The 22,710-nt window shown below is 47.2% G+C and overlaps 1 protein-coding gene across 9 annotated transcripts in view; it reads left to right on the plus strand.

The window, feature by feature from the left end:
- Positions 1-22,710, plus strand: part of CLUAP1 (clusterin associated protein 1) — a 202,050-nt gene that overhangs the window by 69,151 nt on the left and 110,189 nt on the right. For all 9 annotated transcript variants that reach the window (XM_065559819.1, XM_042854122.2, XM_065559822.1 and 6 more), the window contains one exon: positions 5,866-6,007. In XM_065559819.1, the coding sequence (XP_065415891.1) occupies positions 5,866-6,007 (142 nt within the window). The remainder of the gene's footprint in view (positions 1-5,865; positions 6,008-22,710) is intronic.

The following is a 22,710-nucleotide window of genomic DNA, read 5'->3' on the forward strand; positions in this document are numbered from 1 at the left end:
GCATCCTGGACTGCCATGCAATCAAGGCACACACAGTCAGGCCTTAGATTTGGTTTCTAGCTTCAGTCATATTAGGATCTTGTATTGAGTATGAGCAATTGCTTCATCTGTGATCTAACTAATGAGAGAAAATAAGGAAATCGAGGGGATGGAAGTGCCTGCGTTATGCTTGTGTGTAAATGCTGTCAGGGTTCCCTCCCCACTCTGAACTCTAGGGTACAGATGTGGGGACCCGCATGAAAGACCCCCTAAGCTTATTTCTACCAGCTTAGGTTAAAAACTTCCCCAAGGCACAAATTCTTCCTTGTCCTTGGACGGTATGCTGCCACCACCAAGTGAGTTAGACAAAGATTCAGGAAAAGGACCACTTGGAGTTCCTGTTTCCCCAAAATATCCCCCCAAGCCCCTTTAACCCCTTTCCTAGGGAGGCTGGAGAATAATATACCAACCAAATAGGTAAACAAGGTAAGCACAGACTAGACCCTTGGGTTTTTAGGACACTAAAAACCAACCAGGTTCTTAAAAACAGAACTTTATTATAAATAAAAAAGTAAAAGAAGCACCTCTGTAAAAGCAGGATGAAAGATAATTTTACATGGTAGTAAGAGTTAAAACCTCTAGGCAAAACTTTAAAGTTACAAAAAACAGGAATAAACCTTCCTCTTAGCATAGGGAAAATTCAAAAGCTAAAACAAAAGAGAGCCTAACGCATTTCCTTGCTATTGCTTACAATTTGTAATCTTAGGGTATGTCTACACTACGTGATTAATCCGAATTTATATAATTCGAATTTTGGAAACAGATTGTATAAAGTCGAATGTATGCGGCCACACTAAGCACATTAATTCGGCGGTGTGCGTCCATGTATCGGGGCTAGCGTCGATTTCCGGAGCATTACATTGTGGGTAACTATCCCATAGCTATCCCATAGTTCCCGCAGTCTCCTCCGTCCATTGGAATTCTGGGTTGAGATCCCAATGCCTGATGGGGCCAAAAACATTGGTGGTTCTGGGTACAACGGGAAGCAACGGCAGACAACCGTTTCGCACCTTTTTCCTGGGTGAACAGTGCAGACGCCATACCACAGCAAACATGGAGCCCGCTCAGCTCAAGACAGCAGTCATGAACATTTTAAACACCTCGCGTGTTATCGTGCAGTTTATGCTGAACCAGAACCTGCAAAACCAGGCGGCGAGGAGTAAGCTACGGCAGCGCGGCGGCAAGAGTGATGAGGAAATGGACATGGAATTCTATCAGACCGCGGGCCCCGGCACTTTGGAGATCATGCTGTTAATGGGGCAGGTTATAGCCGTGGAACGCCGATTCTTGGCCCGGGAAACAAGCACAGACTGGTGGGACCACATAGTGTTGCAGGTGTAGGACGATTCCCAGTGGCTGTGAAACTTTCGCATGCGTAAGGGCACTTTCATGGAACTTTGTGGCTTGCTTTCCCCTGCCCTGAAGCGCCAGAATACCAAGATGAGAGCAGCCCTCACAGTTGAGAAGCGAGTGGCAATAGTCCTGTGGAAGCTTGCAACGCCAGACGCTACTGGTCAGTCGGGAATCAATTTGGAGTGGGCAAATCTACTGTGGGGGCTGCTGTGATGCAAGTAGCCGAAGCAATCAGTGAGATGCTGCTACGAAAGGTAGTGACTCTGGGAAATGTGCAGGTCATAGTGGATGGCTTTGCTGCAATGGGATTCCCTAACTGTGGTGGGGCAATAGATGGAACCCATATCCCTATCTTGGCACTGGAGCACCAGGGTACCCAGTACATAAACCACAAGGGGTACTTTTCAATGGTGCTGCAAGCACTTGTGGATCACAAGGGACATTTCACCAACATCAACATGGGCTGGCCGGGAAGGGTTCATGACACTCGTGTCTTCAGGAACACTAATCTGTTTAAACGGCTGCAGCAAGGGACTTACTTCCCGGACCAGAAAATAACCGTTGGGGAAGTTGAAATGCCTATAGTTATCGTTGGGGACCCAGCCTACCCCTTAATGCCATGGCTCATGATGCCATACACAGGCAGCCTAGACAGGAGTCAGGAGCTGTTCAACTACAGGCTGAGCAAGTGCAGAATGGTGGTAGAATGTGCATTTGGCTGTTTAAAAGGTCACTGGCACTCGTTACTGACTCACTCAGACCTCAGCCAAACCAATATCCCCATTGTTATTGCTGCTTGCTGTGTGCTCCACAATCTCTGTGAGAGTAAGGGGGAGACCTTTATGGCGGGGTGGGAGGCTGAGACAAATCGCCTGGCTGCCGATTATGCGAAGCCAGACACCAGGGCGATTAGAAGATCACACCAGGAAGCGCTGCGTATCAGAGAAGCTTTGAAAACCAGTTTCATGACTGGCCAGGCTATGGTGTGAAAGTTCTGTTTGTTGAAAACCCGCCCCCTTGATTGACTCATTCCCTGTAAGCAAACCACCCTCCCCCCTTAAATCACAGCTTGCTTTTAAAGGAAATAGTCACTATCATTTAAAAATCATGTATTCTTTATTAATTGATTATAAACATAGGGAGAGAACCGACAAGGTAACCTGGGTGAGGTTTGGGAGGAGGATAGGAGGGAAGTAAAAGGCCACTGAAAAAATTCAATATAATGACAGCCTGTTGGTTGGGCTGTCCACTGGGGTGGAGTGGGAGGGTGCACAGAGCCTCCCCCCCGCATTCTTACACGTCTGGGTGAGGAGGATATGGAACATGGTGAGGGGGGAGGGAGGTTATACAGCGGCTGCAGCGGTAGTCTGTTATCCTGCTGCCATTCCTGAAGCTCCACCAGACGCCGGAGCATGTCCGTTTGATCACGCAGCAGCTCCAGCATTGCAGCCTGCCACCTCTCATCTCGAGCGTCCCTCACGACCTCACGTTCACTGGCATCTTTCCTGTATTTATATACCATGTCCTTCCACTCATTCAAATGAGCTCTTTCATTGCGGGTGCATTCCATTATTTCCGAGAACATCTCGTCTCGCGTCCTCTTTCTCCACCGCCTTATCTGAGATAGCCTTTGGGACGGAGGAGGGAGGCTTGAAAAATTTGCAGCTGCTGGAGGGAGGGTTGAAAAAAAGGAGAGAAGTTTTTAAAATGATACATTTTACAGAACAATGCTTATACTCTTTCATGGTGAACAACACTATTCACATTACATAGCACATGTGATTTCAGTACAAGGTCGCATTTTCCATCTTAATATTGAGTGCCTGTGGCTTTGGTGTTAGAGATCACAGACGCAGGTCCGGGCAACAGAATTCAGGTTGCATGCGGCCATGGTAAGCCATTGTCTTTCGGCTTCTGCGCCCTCCTTTCACACATACCAAGCAAAGCCCATTGACTGCTGCGGTTTTCCTGTTAACCTTCAGCAGCAGAAAACAAACTAAACCTCCCCCCCTGCCCATCCAATTCTCTGGGATGATCACTTTATCCCTCCCCCTACCGCGTGGCTGGTATCAGGGAAGATCCCTGCAGAAACCAAACTAACCCCCCGCCCTCCCCCACGCCATGAATTATCTGGGATGATCGCTGTACCCCTCCCCCCCACCGCATGGCTAGTACCAGGGAAGGTCCCTGCTAGCCAAATGCGAAAAGCTCAGGGCCAGTCCCCCCGCGCTTGGCTAACTACAGGGAAGGATTTATTTTCAGCCACAGGCAAACAGCCCAGTAGGAACGGCCACCTCTGTCCCCTTAATTAAATTCCCGTATTTCAACCAGGTTACCATGAGCGATATCACTCTCCTGAGGATTACACAGCGAGATAAAGAACGGGTGTTGCTTGAATGCCAGCAAACACCGGGACCATACGCTGCCAGGCTTTGTCATACAATGATACCAGATTACTTGCTACTAGCATGGCGTGGTCAAGTGTCTTACCATGGAGAACGGAATAAGGCTGCACTGCCCAGAAACCTTGTGGCAAGGCTTTTGGAGTACCTCCAGGAGAGCTTCATGGAGATGTCCCTGGAGGATTTCCGCTCCATCCCCAGACACGTTAACAGACTTTTCCAGTAGCTGTACTGGCCGCGAATGCATCCCAAGTCCTCAGGGCAAAGTAATCATTAAAAAACGCTTGCTTTTAAAACAAGTTTTATATTTTAAAAGGTAAACTCACCTGAGGTCCCTTCCATGGGGTCATGGTCTTGGATACTGGCTTGGGAGGGTACTTCAATCAGGCTGAGAAAAAGATCCTGGCTGTTGGGGAGAATGGAGTGCTGTGTGCTCTCTGCAAGCTCGTCATCCTCCTCCTCCTCCTCCTCTTCCCCGTCCGCAGAATCCTCACGTGTAGCTGATGAGATTACCCCTGCCTCGGAATCCACGGTCAGAGGTGGGGTAGTGGTGGTGGACCCCCCTTAAACTGCATGCAGCTCGGTGTAGAAGCGGCATGTCCGCGGCTTTGACCCGGAGCAACCGTTTGCCTCCTTTGTTTTTGATAGGCTTGTCTGAGCTCCTTGACTTTCACACGGCACTGATCTGAGTCCCTATTGTGGCCTCTCTCGATCATGCCCTTGGAGATTTTTTCAAAAGTTTTGGCATTTCGTCTTTTCGAACAAAGTTCTGCTAGCACTGAATCCTCTCCCCATATAGCGATCAGATCCAGTACCTCCCTTACGGTCTATGCTCTTTTTCGATTATCGGCCTGCATGGTTACCTGTGCTAATGAGCTATCTGTGGTCACCTGTGCTCTCCACACTGGGCAAACAGGAAATAAAATTCAAATGTTCGCGGGGCTTTTCCTGTCTGCATGGCCAGTGCATCCGAGTTCAGATTGCTGTCCAGAGCGGTCACAATGGTGCACTGTGGGATAGCTCCCAGAGGCCAATACCATCGAATTGCGGCCACAGTAACCCTAATTCGAAATGACAATATCGATTTTGGCGCTACTCCGCTCGTCGGGGTGGAGTACAGAAATCGATTTTAAGAGCTCTTTATTTAGAAATAAATGGCTTCGTTGTGTGGACGGGTGCAGGGTTAATTCGATTTAACGCTGCTAAATCTGAATTAAAGTCATAGTGTAGACCAGGCCTTTGATGCTTATTTCAGATATTGCTTTAGGAGATGTATTTTTCCTGCCCTGGTCCCTCTCTGTTCTGGAGCGAACAACAAAGAGAGCACAAAACAAAAACCTTCCCCCACAGATTTGAAAGTATCTTCTCCCCTTATTGGTCCTTTTGGGCAGGTGCCAACCAGGTTATTTGAGCTTCTTAACCCTTTACAAGTAAAGGAGGGATTTTATGCTACCCTTAGCTGTATGTTCATGACAAATGCCATGATAAAAATCCTGTCTTTACCAGATGGAGGCACATGGGATGGGCGTGGGCAGCAGAGCAGAACTGTTCTGTGTGCTACAAGAGCCACAGGGTGGCATGATGGTTCATTGCTGGTGGGCGATGGGCACACAGCCAGACACATTATTAGGACATTTCTGTTGCAGAGAAATAACATATCCTGGCAAGCACAAATAGCAAGTAGAAGAACATGTGCTAGCCTGCTGTGGGGCTGGACCATGCCCACTTTGAGACATGGAGCACTGATCAGCAAGAAAACTAATCTCTTGCTAATGTTGTCCTTATTGCTAGGGGGAAATTCCGCCTTTCTGCTTACATGGGTGAGTGTGGTGAAAGGCTGCCTACAATTCTCCTTTGCCCCAGCACACCTGTGCAATAGAGGGTAGGATTTTGCCCAGTGATTCCAGTATCTTTAAAATAATGTGGAGCATTTAGAGTGAAGAGAGATGCTTTTTGGATAAGGCTAACAGTGTAGGAATACAGAGGGAACTGAGAAAACGAAAGTGCATGTTGCAGAGTTCTGCAGCTTCAAATAATTTTGTTTTCTGTGTTTTGTCTCTGGGCTCTCCAGACCAGCCTTTATGGATGAGTACGAGAAGATCGAGGAGGAGCTGCAGAAACAGTATAGCAATTATCTCGAAAAATTCCGTAATCTGGCCTATCTGGAACAGCAACTGGATGATCATCACAGGGTAGAGCAGGAGAGGTTTGAGGTAAGAAAGTTTTTGTATTTCCAGACAAAACATTAGTTTAGCTAAATGTACTTTTTTAACCTCTGCCCCATTATGCATGCCACTGTTTATTATCTAGCAATAGCCAAAAAGACTTTCATTGCCTCCTGCCGCTTCCCACAGCAGCATGATAATTAATACATATCCTCAGAGCTGTGTCTCCACTGATAAGATCATCATTTTTATGTTCTCTAGTTTTGAACTGGAGTGATCTTGAGCAGACAAGATAACACACTTTTAGCTCATGAGTCAGTGGAGTTAAGCTGTTGTAAAATCTGCATAAATTAGATCAGCATCAGGCAACTGCTGTCTTTTCCAATCACTGCAACTTTTCCCCTATAGTCTTTTATTTCTCCTTTTATCTCTCACATACTTCCCAGGGTTCACGAAGAACAAATTTTCAGCAGTTCTGAACTCCCTCTTTCTAGTTCTTTTAAAACCAATGGGTGCATCTTGCAGCGCATGTATTTACAGTTCTTCTTCGAGTGCTTGTTCATGTCCATTTCAGTCAGGTGTGTGCGTGCACGTTGGCTGGAAGATTTTCCCCTTAGCAGCATCCGTTGGGTCGGCCTGGGCGCCCCCTGGAGTTGCGCCCTCATGGCGTCTAATATATAGCCCCGATGACCCGCCACCCCTTCAGTTCCTTCTTACCGCCGGTGACGGTGGCTGGAACTTCCCTTGGCTCTTGTTCAGCAAATTTTTTCTCTGTTCCGTTGTATATAGTTAGTTCTTAGTGTTGTTCGAGTTAATAGTTTAGTATAGTATAGTGTTTGTTGGGGGTTCCCCCCCCGCACTCCAGTGCCGTGGTACGCTGCGGTCCCTGGGTTTCAAGAACTGCGTGGCCTGCGCCAAGTGCAGGCCGAAAAGTGACCTGCTCTCATAATTTCTACGGTGCCTGGGGGAGACCCATCAGAAAGATCGTTGTAAGATCTGCCGCGAGTTCCATCTGAGAACACCTAAAGGAAGAGAACAGCGGCTCAAGGTGATCTTCATGGAGGCAGCCCTACGCCCCCCACTCCGACCCGGGCTCGAGAGACCCGACCCCTATGGCGTCGTCCTCGACGTGGAGCGCCCTGGCACCGTCGGCGAGTTCGGCGCCAAGGAAGGACTCCTCAAGGGACGCTCGGCAACGCCATGGCTCCTCATGGGGCCCGTCTGACAGTAGGCACTGCTTCCACTCGCCAGTATCTCAAAAAAAGAAAAAGCTGGACGACCATTCTCCTCCAGCTAAGCCACGGTGTGACCCCAGGTGGGCCAACCCTCGGCATCTCTTTCTGGGGCTGTGTCGACTCCTGCCCAGGTGCGGCAGTCGAGTCCAACCCCATCTCGATCACTGGTGCCTACGCAGCAGCTACAGCTCCCATACGCACCGGAAGCGTACCAGGCTGCTCGGGACCTCCTCCACTTGACGACATCGTTCTCACCTGCCAGGGAGGAACCCTCAGCGCCGACGGAACTGTGTCCTCCGATGCACTCTATAGGGAAGCCGGCTATGATGTCAAGACACTCCCCTTTGCCTTGTCCATCGATGCCTACCCACTCCGACAGAGAGCCTGCCTGCTCCCTGAGTTCTCGACGTTCGAGGCACCGAGGATCGGCTACTCCATGGTCTTCAGTGTCTGAGACCTCGCAGTCGGAGTCCGACTCCTATCGCTCGGGTAGGAGCAGAAGTCATAGAGCGAGGTCAGGTAGAGACAGAAGAGAGCATCAGGCATGGCCTCCGCAGTGGCAGAATCCACCTTAGTGGCCCTTCTGGACCCCCTGGGCTTTTCACCAGGGCCAGGGAGGAACCCAGGGCTCACCCTCAGCAACATCTTCAGTGGCCTCCGCCACTTTCGTACCATCTTCCACTGCGCATCTGCCCTCGGTGCCTACTGTCCCGACGCCTTTGCCTCCCGTCCCGTCGTCGACTCCGGCACTGTGCTCGGCTCCGACTGCGGCACTGGCGCTCACGGCATTGACGCACCCGTCTCCCACGCCTGCACCGTTGTCGACGTCGACCTCAATGCAGGCACCTATGGCCCCGGTACCGATGTTGGCACCAGGCCTGCCGACGCCGGCAGCTCCTGTGAACGTGCCAACGCAGCTGCCTCCAGTGAGACTGATGCCAACGCCTGTTACAACGCCTATGGCCCCGGCACCGTCATCGGCACCACTTCTTCCAGCACTGCCCCGGGAGTCATGTGACCCCTCTGGGGCAGACGGTAGGGAGCTTCCACTACCGGCATACGCTTCCGCCTCCTCGTCGCCGGACGAAGCGTTGGCATGGATGACCATAGCTCCTGCGTTAGAGGACAACAGAGTCCTGCAGCAGCTGCTCCACAGGGCTGCCCAGGGTCTGGGCATCAAGGCTGAGGAAGTGGTAGAAGAGGCAGATCCTATGGTGGACATCCTAGCACCCTCAGGACCTTCATGGGTAGCCCTCATAAAGACGGTTGTGGACACCACTAAGACCCTGTGGCAGACACCGGCATCCTTGCCACCCATTGCCAAAGGCAATGAATGGCAGTATTTTGCGCCCTCCAGAGGCTTTGAGCATCTGTACTCCCACCTGCCTCCGGACTCGCTGGTGGTCGATGTGGCTAACCAGTGGGAGAGACAGGGCTTCTAAGGTCCTTCTCCAAAGAATAGGGACGCTAAACACCTAGACCTTGTGCGTAGGAAAGTCTACTCGACCGGTGGTTTGCAGCTCCGTATTGCTAACCAATAGGCCGTTGTGAGCAGATACTCCTATAACACCTGTGCAGCAATGGCGAAGTTCACGGAGCTCGTCCATTTGGATTCTCGGTCAGAGTTCACCGCCTTGGTGGAAGAAGGGAAACTAGTCTCCCACGCCTCATTGCAGGCAGCATTAGATGCTGCAGACGCTGCCACTAGAGTAATGGTGACGGGGTTGGCTATGCGGCAGGGCACCTGGCTGCAAGTCTCAGCGTTACCCTACGAGGTCCAGCAAACCATTCAGGATCTTCCGTTTGAGGGCGAGACTCTGTTTTCAGAGAAGACGGACAAATGGCTCCACAGCCTAAAAGACTTCCAAGCCACCATCAGATCCTTGGGCTTGCATACCCCCGCCACACAGCAGAGACACTTCCTCTCGCAACCTCCTCAAAGGTTCCAGCAGCAGAACCGCCAGGACAGTTCTCAGAGGAGGAACCGGAGTGGCAGGAGGAGGCAATACCCCTCCGCTAATCAAGGTTCTGGACAGCCCAAACGGCTCTCTGGCCCTGAACCAGCCTTTTGAAGGTGTGGTCGAGGACAGCATTCCAGAGCAGAGGCTGGATCTACCCCGCCTTACCTTTTCCTCCCGACTATCCCCTTTCTACCGTGCATAGTCCCATATCACATCAGACGCTGGGTGCTCCGCATGGTAGAGAGGGGATACTCCATCCAGTTCTGTGCCCTCCCACCCCCCTTCCCCATCCCTCTTCAGGGATCCTTCTCACGAGCAACTTCTCATTCAGGAGGTGCATTCGCTCCTAGCACTAGGGGCAGTGGAGGAGATTCCACTGGAAGACAGGGGCGAGGGTTTCTATTCCCGCTATTTCCTAATACCGAAGGCCAAAGGCGGCCTCAGGCCTATCCTGGACCTGCGCAACCTCAATAACTTTGTGAGGAAACTCAGGTGCTGCATGGTCTCCCTGGCCTCCATTATCCCTTCACTGGATCCAGCAGACTGGTATGCTGCCGTCGACTTGAAGGATGCGTATTTTCACATAGCAATTGCGCACAACCACAGAAAGTTTCTCAGGTTTGTGGTCAATGGTTCCCATTACCAATTTACTATCCTCCCATTCAGCCTGTCAGCAGCACCTTGAGTATTCACCAAGTGCATGGCAGTCATCGCCGCCTTTCTGCGGAGACATTGGGTGCAGGTGTTCCCATACCTCGACAACTGGGTGATCAAAGGCCACTCCAGGGCTCAGGTGGAAGCTCAGGTGGCATTTATCAGAGCCACCTTCAAGAATCTGGGCCTGTTCCTGAACAAAGCCAAATCGACTCTGTCCCCAGTCCAGAGGATAGAGGTCAGAGGGGCGGTACTGGACTCAACTCAAGCCAGAGCATTCCTCCCGCAGGCGAGATTTCAGGCTCTCAACAACATGATCCAGGGACTTATGCAGTTCCTGTTATACCAATAAAAACTAGCAGGATCTTATTAAAGGGGACAAGATAAAGATGCCACATTTATTATGATAACAATTTGATTTATGACCAATAACTCTCACACACACACACACACACACACACACACACACATATATATATATATATATATATATATATATATATATATATATATATATATATATATATATATATATCAGATGTTCTGCAGCTGCTGCATAGTTACCAGTCCTGCTTGAGTTTGCAGTTTGGGTTCGTAGCTTGTGGCGGCTAACTGGCCAGGAAAGCCGGGCACAAGGACGAGTTGGGTCTCTGTTGGGCATGCACTGATGCCCTTCCATGTTGGCAGCAGAATGTTACCCTCCTTCAAAGTTTTTCATCTCACCCATCCTTTTTGTAGGCTTTAGTTTGAATCCAGAGTCTATAGGTTTTGCTGTGTCACGCTGCCTCCAGGTTTGGTGATTGATCACTCGTCAATTGCAGACATGACTTTCAGACTCGGACCGGGCTTTGAACGTTTTTTTTAATTGTACCTTTTTTTTTTTAGGGTGGATTCTTCTTACTTTGTTAGGGCTCTTGTCTGCATCTTCAGCCGTTGGTGTTTGAACTCTATTTAATCAGGACAGACTGGGGCTGGAGGTTGATTCCATCATCCATACATACCTCATTTACACATCTAAACTAAACTAATAAGATTACAGCAGCAGCCCACCACCACCACCGCAAGAAATTGCCTGAAGCTTCTTGGGCATATGGCAGCTTGTACATACGTGTTACGACATGCCAGACTCAGGCTTCAGCCGCTCCAGTCATGGCTTGCGTCAGTGTACAGACCTGCCATGGACAGCTTGGACAGGATTGTGACCCTGCCTCAGCCTATCCTTGATTCGCTCTGGTGGTGGACGGACGTTCAGCAGGTGTGCTCAGGAGTTCCCGTCGCTGCCATCCCTAGTGACGGACGCATCAGATTTGGGATGGGGAGCTCTTCTGGAGGACCGCAGGACTCAGGGCCTCTGGTCGCAGACAGATCTCCATCTTCATATCAATGTCAGGGAGCTCAGAGCGGTGTGCCTAGCGTGTCAGTCATTCCGCCCTTATCTAGAAGGTCGATGTGTATCGGTCATGACGGACAATATGACTGCGATGTTCTATATCAACATGGTTCACGCTCCTCTCCCCTGTGCCAGGAAGCCCTCAGGCTATGGGACTTTTGTGTAGAACACTCAGTCGATCTACAGGCATTGTACCTTCCCGGGGTCCAGAACGAGCTGGCGGACCACCTCAGCAGGTCCTTCCACAGCCATGGGTGATCCTTTCGCCCGGACGTCGCATGTTCGGTCTTCCAGAGGTAGGGCTGTCCCTGATAGACCTCTTCGCCACGCAACGCAACAGGAAGTGTCAGCAGTTCTGCTCCTTCCAGAATCACAGTCTGGGTTCCACAGTGGACGCGTTCCTCCTCCATTGTGGGGAGCTCTTCTATACACCTTCCCACCAATACCGCTTGTCCACAAGGTTCTGGTCAAGATCTGCAGAGGCTAGGTTCAGGTCATTCTCATAGCACCGGCCTGGCCCTGTCAGCATTGGTATACATCTCTCCTAGACATGTCCGTGGGAGCCCCGATTACCTTGCCGCACTTTCCGGACCTTCTCACTCAGGATCGTGGGCGTCTCCAACACCCGAACCTGCAGTCGCTCCATCTCACAGCATGGAGGCTCCATGGTTGAATCCGTTCGAGCTTTCCTGTTTAGAACAAGTCAGACAGGTCCTTCTCAGCAGTAGGAAACCCTCCACTAGGGCCACATACCTGGCCAAGTGGAAGAGATTTTCAATCTGGTCAGCAGAGCGCGACTTGCCCCCGGCGCTAGCCTCAGTGCCCCACATTTTGGATTATCTTCTCCATTTGAAGCAGGAGGGTCTCTCCTTGTCTTCTATAAGAATGCACCTGGCTGCCATCTCGGCTTTCCATCCAGGGGTACAGGGCTGTTCAGTTTTCGCTAACCCTCTGGTCAGCCGCTTCCTGAAGGGCCTTGACAGGTTGTACCCGCATGTCCGCCAACTGGTTCCTGCTTGGGACTTCAACTTGGTCCTCTCCAGGCTCATGGGGCCATCCCTTTGAGCCTTTAGCAACATGCTCCCTGCTCTACCTTTCTTACAAGGTCGCGTTCCTGGTGGCGATAACTTCAGCCCGGAGAGTGTCTGAGCTCAGGGCTCTAACGTCGGAGCCGCTCTACACCGTATTTTTTAAGGACAAAGTTCAGCTCAGACCCCATTCAGCCTTCCTCCTGAAGGTTGTGTGGCAGTTCCACATCAACCACGACATTTTCCTCCCAGTTTTCTACCCTAAACCTCATTCAAATAGCAGGGAGCAGAGGCTCCACACTCTAGATGTCCGCAGGGCGCTGGCCTTTTACATCAAGAGGACGAAACCGTTCAGGAAGTCAGTACAGCTCTTTGTGGCAGTAGCAGACAGGATGAAGGGTCAGCCGATTTTGATCCATCGCATTTCATCATGGGTTGTGGCCTGCATTACTGAGTGCTACAGTCTAGTAGGGATTCCAGCATCCCCCATAACTGCACACTCTATAAGGGCGCAAGCTTCATCAAAAGCATTCCTGGCTCAAGTCCCCACCCAGGAAACCTGCAGGGTGGCAATGTAGTCATCCATAACACTTTTGCCGTGCACTATGCGATTACTAGGCAGGCCAGAGATGATGCAGCCTTTGGTAGAGCAGTACCCTAATCAGTGGACAACTCCGACCCCACCTCCTAGATTTGGCTTGGGAGTCACCTGATTGGAATTGACATGAACAAGTACTTAAAGAAGAAAAAACGGTTACTCACCTTTCATAACTTATTCTTCGAGATGTGTTGTTCTTGTCCATTCCAATACCCACCCTCCTACCCCTCTGTCGGAGTAGCCGGCAAGAAGGAACTGAAGGGCTGGCAGGTTGGCAGGGCTATATATTAGGTGCCATGAGGGTGCTACTCCAGGGGGTGCCCAGGCCGACCCAACGGATGCTGCTAAGGGAAAAATCTTCCGTCCAACGTGCATGTGCATGCACACATGCCTGATTGGAATGGACAAGAACAACAGTTATGAAAGGTGAGTAACCATTTTTTATCAGGTACTCTTTATTTCCTTTGGGCTTTTTTACATGGCAAGCCAAGGTGTGAATCTACAGCTCACCAGCTTGCTTCACAGTAACATCTTGTATGGACACTGCCACAGTGCACTAGAAGTGCCAGAGTCAGCTTGCAAAATGTAGTACGCCAAGCTGCACTTTCACCGTGCTATAGCAGTGTCCACACAGCATGTTAGGTTGCAGGAAGCTGGTGCACTGTAGATTCACACCCTGACTTGCAGAGCAGAAACTTGTCATGCAGACAAGCTCTTACTGTTTTCTCAGTGCTTTGTCAGTTAGTGTGTCTAATAGTCTCCTTGCACAAGATTCTCTAACCTCCTCATTGTCATTCTCTTAACTGAAAACTGATCAAAAATAGCTATTAAAAGTTTAGCCATTTTGGAGTTCCCTCTCATGTGGCCTTCATTCTTGTTTTGTAGGAGTCTTGTGTGTTCCTTTGACTCCCTGAGTTGCATTAGTTCAGTTTGCTTTCTCCCTTCCTTTTATATTTGGATTTCCTGATGGATTTCTTTCCTTCCTTCCTTCCTTCCTTCCTCCTTTTCCATTTCATATACAGGTTGCCGCAAATCTTTCACCAGTCATCCTTTCAGCCACTTGTTCCTTGTAGTTTGTGTTACTGCTACTGTCAATCTTTGGGTTTAGTTCTTATCATTACTAGCCCATACTTTTTTTATCCTTTATTTTAACCCATAAATGTTTACTGTTTCCACCCTTCGCATCTGCCTATACTTCAGTAATTTGTGTATGTATTGTGAAGTGTTTTTGATACACAGAGCTTCCTTTTCTCAGACCTTAGTGTCTTACATATGTATATCATATCCTTCTTTGCCAGTACGAGTTGCCCCTACTCCTGGCAGAATTATTCTGCATTGAGGGTCTGTGCATGAGGTTATTGGTCCTCAAAGTATGTATGTATGTTAATTTTGCTTTTGCAGCATGAATTTGCATCCATTTGGAGTCCGAAAATGAATAGTTACAGAATTTAGCCCCATATTTTTGTATACCTTCCCCCGTTGGCATCATCTTATCTTTGCTTGAGTTGTGATGAAATTCCTTCTAATCTCTTTATGCTGTCCTCTTGCCCAGAAATCTGTCCTGAAAGTGTGTTTTGCATACTGCAGGTTTTCGTGTGGAAATAAGAATTGTAAGCAGCAAAGCACAGTTGATGAGGGAGGTTCGTAGGAGATGTAGGCTGCTTTATAACCATGGGGAAAACAGGATCATTTAATAAAATCTATGATTTCTGTCACAGTACAGACATATTGTGAGAAAAGTATTTCTGCATGCTGATTGGACAGCACTAGTACAGCTGTCATGCTGCATTGTTCATATGAAGTATAAAAGAAACTGTCTAAAAGATAAAAAGGGTCTTGAAAAATTGGTGTATGATTGACAAATCAGTCAAGGAATTTGACAGTTTAGTAACCCATGTTATCCAGTTTCTCATTAGCTTCCCTTTTTATCAGCATCATCGGTTTAGTCATTAGTCCATGTGTTTCTAATCCACAGCCAACCTGGTATTTTCACCCCTTTGGTTTATAATGCTGTAGTCCATATGCAGATCCTTGGCAGAAAAGAAGTACATATATCCCTGACTGAAAGAAAACTTGTAATGAAGCCTAAAATCTGATTTCTCCTTTCTGTTCAAATACTATCAAATCTTTATACTGAGACTGGAAATATTTTGAACTGCTGTTTGAGACCATTTATAAATTTCCACATGGCAATTAGTAATGAATTTGCATCCAGCTCTTCAGAGGACTTATGTATATAGCACCTCATATACCCCACACACACACTCACACAAACAATATCTACACATATACATAGGACTATAGATATTTATTAAGATGATACGTAAGCACCATGCAACTTTAAGGCATATAAAAGCTTGTAACAAAAGGATATGTATTTTTTCATTCCATGAGGTGGGTACTGTGACTTTGTGTGTGGAAAATGTATTTTTAAGGCATCTGTCCTGGGGAAAAGTCTTCAAGAAAAAGGTGTGGTTTATACCTAGATCTGAATGCCATTAGGCTTGAGTTGACTCTCTTCTTCCACACTCAGGGTCCTGCCATTGAGTGCATTGTGTCCCATATCTAAGAGTCCATGCCCAGGTCTTCCAACTGCATGGTCCCTGTAAAGTATGATTGTTTGTGGGAACCCCCTATTCGTTTAAATATTTGTGTATTGAAGTCAAGAGGCATCCGGCAGGAAATCTCTTCCTGGGCTATTCCAGCAGCATTAATCCACTTCCCTTCCCTCCTACATTTCAGTTACTGTTGATGCCTAATAAGCAGACTTGCTCCAGGCACCACTTGCATCACTTGTTTTGTGGCAGAGCAGTAAAACAACAGCAAGAAGAAGTGTCTTTAACCTCAAAAAGAAGAACAGGAGTACTTGTGGCACCTTAGAGACTAACAAGTTTGTAATGCATGTTTATGGTGTACTAAACATATCTAGAGAATAGTATTGACTTCTAGATTAGGGAACCAGAGAGACCTATGATTCTTATGGGGTAAAATGAAACTCTGCATCACATCCTATTAATTACCTTCAAAATAATGTTCTTCTTAAAACCAACAAGGATAAACTGATGTCCAGGTCAGATCTTGGGTCTAAATTCAGGTTTGAGGACAACTGGTTTTTCAGCTCTATGCAGATGCTCAGCTGCCTGACAAAAATCCATCGCTTAAGCATTTCTGGAACTAGGAGAGGTTTGCAGGGCCCACTTCATTGTTTGGCACAAATGAGATCTGAAAAACTATGGAAGATCAGTCTTATCTGAGCTGTGGATTGGCTGAAAGCTGAGATCTCATTGGTTGTAGTGGGTTACCAACCCCTTTAGTTATCTCTCAGCATGTGCCCTTCAGGGGGATGGTGGGTCTGGAAAGCCTCTTCACCAGTGAGACCAATCTTGCCACAGATCATTTTATAAAATGTTATTAATAAAAATGTGTAAAAATAATAATTTTTAACAGTTGAAAATAGCCAGTTGAACTGATTGTTTTCTCCCTTCCCTAGTCGCTTGGGTTACTACTATTCCCTGATGCTTACAATGAGGGTATAACTTAAATGGAAGCTTCAGGGACTCAGCACCTCTGGAAACCACTTGCAAATAACTTGGTAATTTTCCTGATTACTGCTGCTGCTACAAAGCCACGTGTCAAATAGCACAGCCCACTCCTCATCACTTAGCACACAGTTCTCAGGCCTGGTGTTGCTAGCACCTATGAAATTGGTCCACTTGACAGAAAAGCCCAGATAAGGGGAATACCAGGAATGGGGAAGGGAGATGATGAGGATTAACAGCAGAAGGTGTAGGAGCAGTTATGCTAAAAGCAGACCCCACATTTAAAGAAAAAGCTTGGCCAATCACCTCCATCATCCCCGTGCAGGGGTCTCTAACCAGTGACTCAAGTACCACCGCCTAGGGGAAAAGGCTGTATCTACATCCATTTGATAGCTAGATTGTCAAAAGTGCTGAGCAGTCAAAACTCCAGCTGAAGTCACTGGACAATGCAGATTTTTAAAACTTCTAGAAATCAGAGTTTGTCCATTGGGAGAGGAAGCAGAATTAGGCTTTTAAAATGAACCTCAGGTTTTCACTGCTAATCTCCTATTCTCAAACTTGGTGTAAAAAATGACAGTGCAGTATTGCACCTACTTAAGTATTACCTCCCTGCCATCCTAAAATACCCACTGTTGCTTTTCTCCATTCTCCTCCATCAGTCTCAGTTTGCTTTTCAGGTGATGCTTTAGCACCTTTGGCAATTTGTCAATGAAGTGGACAATTTCTTATGCTTGGAAAAAAAATTGCTCTAAAATTAGTATGATCTAACACTGTATGCTGTGTTGTTGAAGCCATATCGATCCCAGGATATTAGAGAGACAAGATGGTTGAGGTAATAGCGGAAGAAAAACTCTGTATAAGCTCGAAAGCTTGTCTCTCACACGAACAGAAGTTGTCTCTCTATGATCTAACACTGACAGTTTGGAAATGACAGTTGTTCTGGACTTTATTATCACGGTATCCTTTCCAGAATCAACAAAAGAAAAATGACTAAAGTGCTAGATAATTGCATTTAATCCATTGCAATACCTAGTCCCTTAAACTGTCAAAACTTTTTCCTAAACACCACATTGATTTTCCAGTCTTTATTTGCTTTTTGTTCTTCCAATCAAATCTTAATGATCTTTTGTAGGAGAAATGATAGTAAATTCTTTTGTTATGTTTGTCTGTGTATTTTGTTAAATAGCTTGCTAGTAAAAAGAGCAACTGCAGTCTAATTAGATTAACTCAGCAGTAGCACCCCCAGGTTCCATTCAATATTGAGAACTGATTCCTACCCAACCTTCCTTGAACAAATGAATGTTTTATAGGGTGAAATCTCACTCCAGTCTAGAGAATGGTTGAATAATGAGACTGTAATTTCTAGTGCACTTAGACACAAAGCAGTTGTGCGTACTGTGCTGATGTTGCACAGCTAATGACATCGTCCAGAGTGCATTTCCTAATGAGAAAAGTGATTTAAAGATTGCACAGGTTTTTTTAATTAAAGTGGCACTGAGCAAATGACACACACCACCAGCCCATTCAAAGGACAACGCTGTTTTCTTCTCATTTCAAAGGGATGCTGTTGTAGAAAGAGGAGTATGTTGTAACTTTAATTATACTAGTCCCCAGCCTTCTGTTCATTTTTCGCCCCTGACAGTGTCTGTAATAACATCCAGTAACGCTGGCAGTTCAGTTGTGATTGTGCCAACAATAGTCCCCTAACAACCTCTGGTGTGAGAGCATGTTTCTCAAGTGCAAATCCTGGGGATTGAACTTCCCAAAAGATTTAAAAACTCACTGCCTGGAACCTGAAACTTCCATTCTTATTTGGGCAGATAGTTTAGTTCCTTTGGCAATAATGAAATGACACCCGCCTGTTTCGTAAGAAAGCCCTTTGAATGTGTGTTAAGTATTAAATTCTTTCCATTTTATCCCTCCTGTTCACTGGTATATCTGGGGAAGTCATCTCTCCTTTTGGTAAGACTTTTCTGATTGATTGGTACTTATGGGATTTGGAGAGAGTGAATAAAGGTATTTTGTCCTTTCGGGGTTCTTTGCTTTTTCAGTCACCGCTCCTCTTCCAGAACTATCCTCTTGTGCTGCTGGATGACTTGTGCCAATCCCTTGGGCATCAGTGCATGACCAGGTGATTTCTGGTTTGTATACTAAGCCAGTGGTCTCCAAAGTGGGGTGCACAAGAGGATCCTTCGGGATGTGCGGCAGGAGGAGCGCTGCCGGAGCAGCGCGCTTCCCCCCCCCCCCCACGGCAGTTTGGCCGGGAGTCTGAGCCTTTTTTCCCCCCCCTCCCTTGGCAGTACGGCCGGGAGTCCGAGCCTTTTTTTGTTTGTTTGTTTGCTTCGACAGTTTGACTGGGAGCAGGGGGTGCGTGCTCAAAAAAAATTTCCTGATGGGGTGCGCGATCAAAAAAGTTTGGAGACCACTGTAGTAGGCCTTCTCAGAGCGTTGTCAGTGCTTTTCTGCTTGTGTAGAAAAACATTAATTATCATTGGTCATTTTTAGGTTAAAGTCATTCCCTGATGTGTAGGCTATTAAAGTTGCTATAACTTTAAATCCACTGTAGAAGCAGTGTTTTAGGCTTTTCAGATTTAAGGCCTTAGAACAGAGGTGGGCAAACTACAGCCCGCAGGCCATATCCGGCCTGCGGGACCCTCCTGCCAGGCCCCTGAGCTCCTGGCCCGGGAGGCTAGCCCCCAGCCCCTTCCCTGCTGTTCCCCCTCCCCCGCAACCTCAGCTTGCCCCACCACCGGCGCAATTCACTGGGCGGCGGAGCTGCGAGCTCCCGGGGCAATGCTGCTGCAGAGCCCGGCCTGACCCGGTGCTCGGTGCTGTGCGGTGCGTGGCTGTAGCACCGCCAGCCACCGGTGCTCCAAGCAGTGTGTTAAAAAACAGTGGCAAATGAGTCTCAGCATCTGAGTCAACTGAATCAGCCAGCTTGGGTTCTCACTACTGGGCTAAAAATAGCAATGTAGACATTTGGCTTGGGCTAGAGCTTGAGTTCCAAAACCCTCCCCCTTGCCAGGTTTCAGAGCCTGGCTCCAGCCTGAACTCAAATGTCTAAATTGTTATTTTTAGCCCTGTAGCATGAGCCCTGCTCTGAGATTCACTGCTGCAAGTTTTTTTTTGTGAAGTGTAGATGTACCCTTAACTATTATCTGCTACAGGCAGAGAATGGGAGGGAAGGAGGGAGGAAGGGACGGGGATGCACCAATGCCTGAGGCCCCGCCAGTGGCAGGGCATTGATTAAGTGAGATATACTCAGATGATCCTGGCAAGGGAACCACACCCCATGCTGCTGATGAAGGCAAACAAACCCAAAGTTAGTGCCAATCTGATCTGGTGATAGTTCTTTCCAGAGTGTACACAGGTGATCAGTTAGACTCTGAGCATGTGAGCAAGATCCAACCAGCCAAGCACCCTAGAGTGAGAATGCTCAGAGACACCACAGAGCACAGGCCCCCCGTCTAGTGACCCATCTCCAGGTGTGGCCATTCCTGATGCTTTAGAAGAAGGAGACAAAAACAAAACAAGAATACACTGGGAAAGGGGGGGTAATCCCTTCCTGAACCCTGCAGGTGACCAGCTGAAGTCTAAAGCATAAAATTTTAGGATCATCTGACGTGAACCAGACGGGACCCTAAGGCAGGCTAACCCTGCCCCCCACTGTCACAAGCAACCCCGTCATACAACTCCATTCAAGTTGTCTATCGCTCTCTTAAAACTAATTGTTTGTCCCCACAGCTCCTAGTGGGAGCCTGTTCCAGAACCTCACTCCTCTGATGGTTAGAGATCTTGTAATATCCAGCTTGAATTTTATTTTTGGCCACTGTATACCCGTTTGTTCTTGTGCTAACATTGTCCTTTAGCTTAAATAGTAGCTCTTCATCCTCCCTGGTGTATTTATGGAGAGTGATCATATCCCCTCCCAGGCTTAGTTTTGCTAAGCTAAACAAGTCAAGCTCTTCCAGTCTCCTCCATTCACCTGATCATCCTAACTCTTCCAATTTGAAGCATTGTTCCAACCTCTTCCAATTTGTTCCAACCTCTTTCCAATTCATCTTTCCTGAACATGGGTTACCAGAATTGTACACCATAATCCAGATGAGGTCTTACCTGTGTCTTGTACAATGTCATTAATATTTCTGTAGCTTTATTGGAAATGCCTCACTTGATGCATCCTAGGGTCACATTTGTCTTTTTTGCAGCCATATCACATTGTTGGCTCCTAGTTATCCTGTGATCGACCAACACACCCAAGTCTCTACTACTTATTAATCACTTTTGCCTGCTCTCGTTCTCCCTTTTCAGCCATCAAAGCATGGACAGAGTGTGTCTTTTCAAAATAGTTCTTTGAAGAACTTCCTTCTCCTTCAACTATCTTCACCTAAGAGACTACCTCAGAAAACTTTCTTCTAGGCCATTCTCTATGTTGCTGCCATCAGTTGTCCATTCGGGAGTGCCAGTGTACTGGATGTCTGTTCTTATACTCCCTCTCCAGAAGCAGTCGAGACCATTGTGTAGGTAGTGCACCTGGCCTTCACCAGCATAAGGAATGGGAGTCCCAAAGTCATTGCTAAGCCACAGCATCACTAAAACAACAATGCTTTATCCTACAGTGTCCTGGCAATTTTTAGAGTTACATCTTCTAGATGGTTCCAAAAAGGAGCTCATTACTGCTCTAGGGGCTTAGCAGCTAGTGAGTGGATCTCTATGAATAGATGCCCTGTCTGAGGCAGTGTGGTCCAGTGGATAAGGTAGGATACTGAATAAGGAGTTAGGAGACTTAGTTTCAATTCCCTGTTCTGACATTGACTCACTGTGTGACCTGCACAACTAACAAACTCAGGCTGCGTCTACAGAGGCAAGCGGCTAGCTGGCTCAGGCGCGTTTGTACTTGTCACTGCCCATGCTACCCTGGCTACACTACTATTTTTAGTGAGCTAGTGTAAGTATGTCTGCACAAGCCGTGAATCACACCCCTAGCTCCAAGTCTAGACATACCTAGAGTGTGCTTCTTTTTGTCTTTTGTAGAAGAAGGGTTTTAATGTTTACTGACCTGGTGAAGTGTTTGAGATCAATAGGAGAAAACACTGTACATGCTAAGCTTTAATAAAAGCTTCTAATAATATAAAAGTTGAACCTGAGATCACCCTTATTAGGCAACCTCTTATTAATAGACTAACCCAAGGAAACCACAAATATATTGAGTACATTTCTACTCCACCACTGTTAGAAGGACATCTTCATTAAACCATTGATTTCTTATTAGTGCCTTGGGTGGTCACTTAAAACACATTTCACTGTTTTGAATGCAGCTGTCACTGTGGTCTCTGAGTGGCCTCTCTGGTCTTGATTCAATTCTATTCATTCTGTGCTTTTGATAAATTTTGTCCTATTTGAAATATTTAATCTGGAAATACTTATCACACAACCTCCTTGTTACAGCAGCCAGACAGAAAGTTAATATAAAAAGCATTTGGTTATAGTCTTCAGTTCTCTAGTTAAGCACATTTAAATCATGCATATTTAGTAGCATTCTTATGGGCACCAGGAGACCACTCCACTCCAGTGTAGCTAAATGTTACTGAATATCAGATTTAAAAGTAGGCAGAGAAATTTTAATTATTAATTGCTTCTATTTTGGCAGTGCTTAGTCTGGTTTGTAAGTATGATGACCTTGGAGTGCAGTTCCTCATTTTCCTGTCCTATGGGAAAGATATTTCAGGAGTTAAACTCTTCATCATATAGTTCAGCACACAATAAAACATAACTATTAGTACATGCTGTAATTGTCTGAATGAAGCAAGGTCTTGCACTCAATTCCATGGCATTTCTCTGTGTCTGTTTGTCTGTAACAGGATAACTTTTGTACACCATGTCTGATCAATTCCAGAATTTCAGGCAACGTTCTAGGCATCAGTGAGCAGAACACTTTTGGGAAAAAGCAGAAAACTGGAAGGAGGAAATAGGGGACACATGGACTTTTGTATCCAGTTAGCAGATTTCCCTCTCCTTCAACCACCCACTTACCTATAAAATCAAAGAAACAGTTGATAACAGCCAGTAACACCTTCCAGGATAAGAATATCTGGCCCATCTCAGCCATGCCCATCTTCCCAATACAGTTTACAAATGCTGATACCCTGAACCACATATCTTCCAGATAGAAAGAAAAGAGATAAGAATGGGGGGAGCAAGGAAGGGAAGGGGGAGCACACAGAATCCCTGGCCTTGGAGTGGGAAATGGAGGACCCTGCCATGTGGAGGGAGGGGGACTGGAGCACACAGTTCTCCTGGTAGGGGAAATGGGGGACCCTAGTGTGGGAAGGGGAATAAGAGAGCC

The sequence above is a fragment of the Chrysemys picta genome, chromosome 10 (genome assembly GCF_011386835.1).
Source record: "Chrysemys picta bellii isolate R12L10 chromosome 10, ASM1138683v2, whole genome shotgun sequence".
NCBI lineage: Eukaryota > Metazoa > Chordata > Testudines > Emydidae > Chrysemys > Chrysemys picta.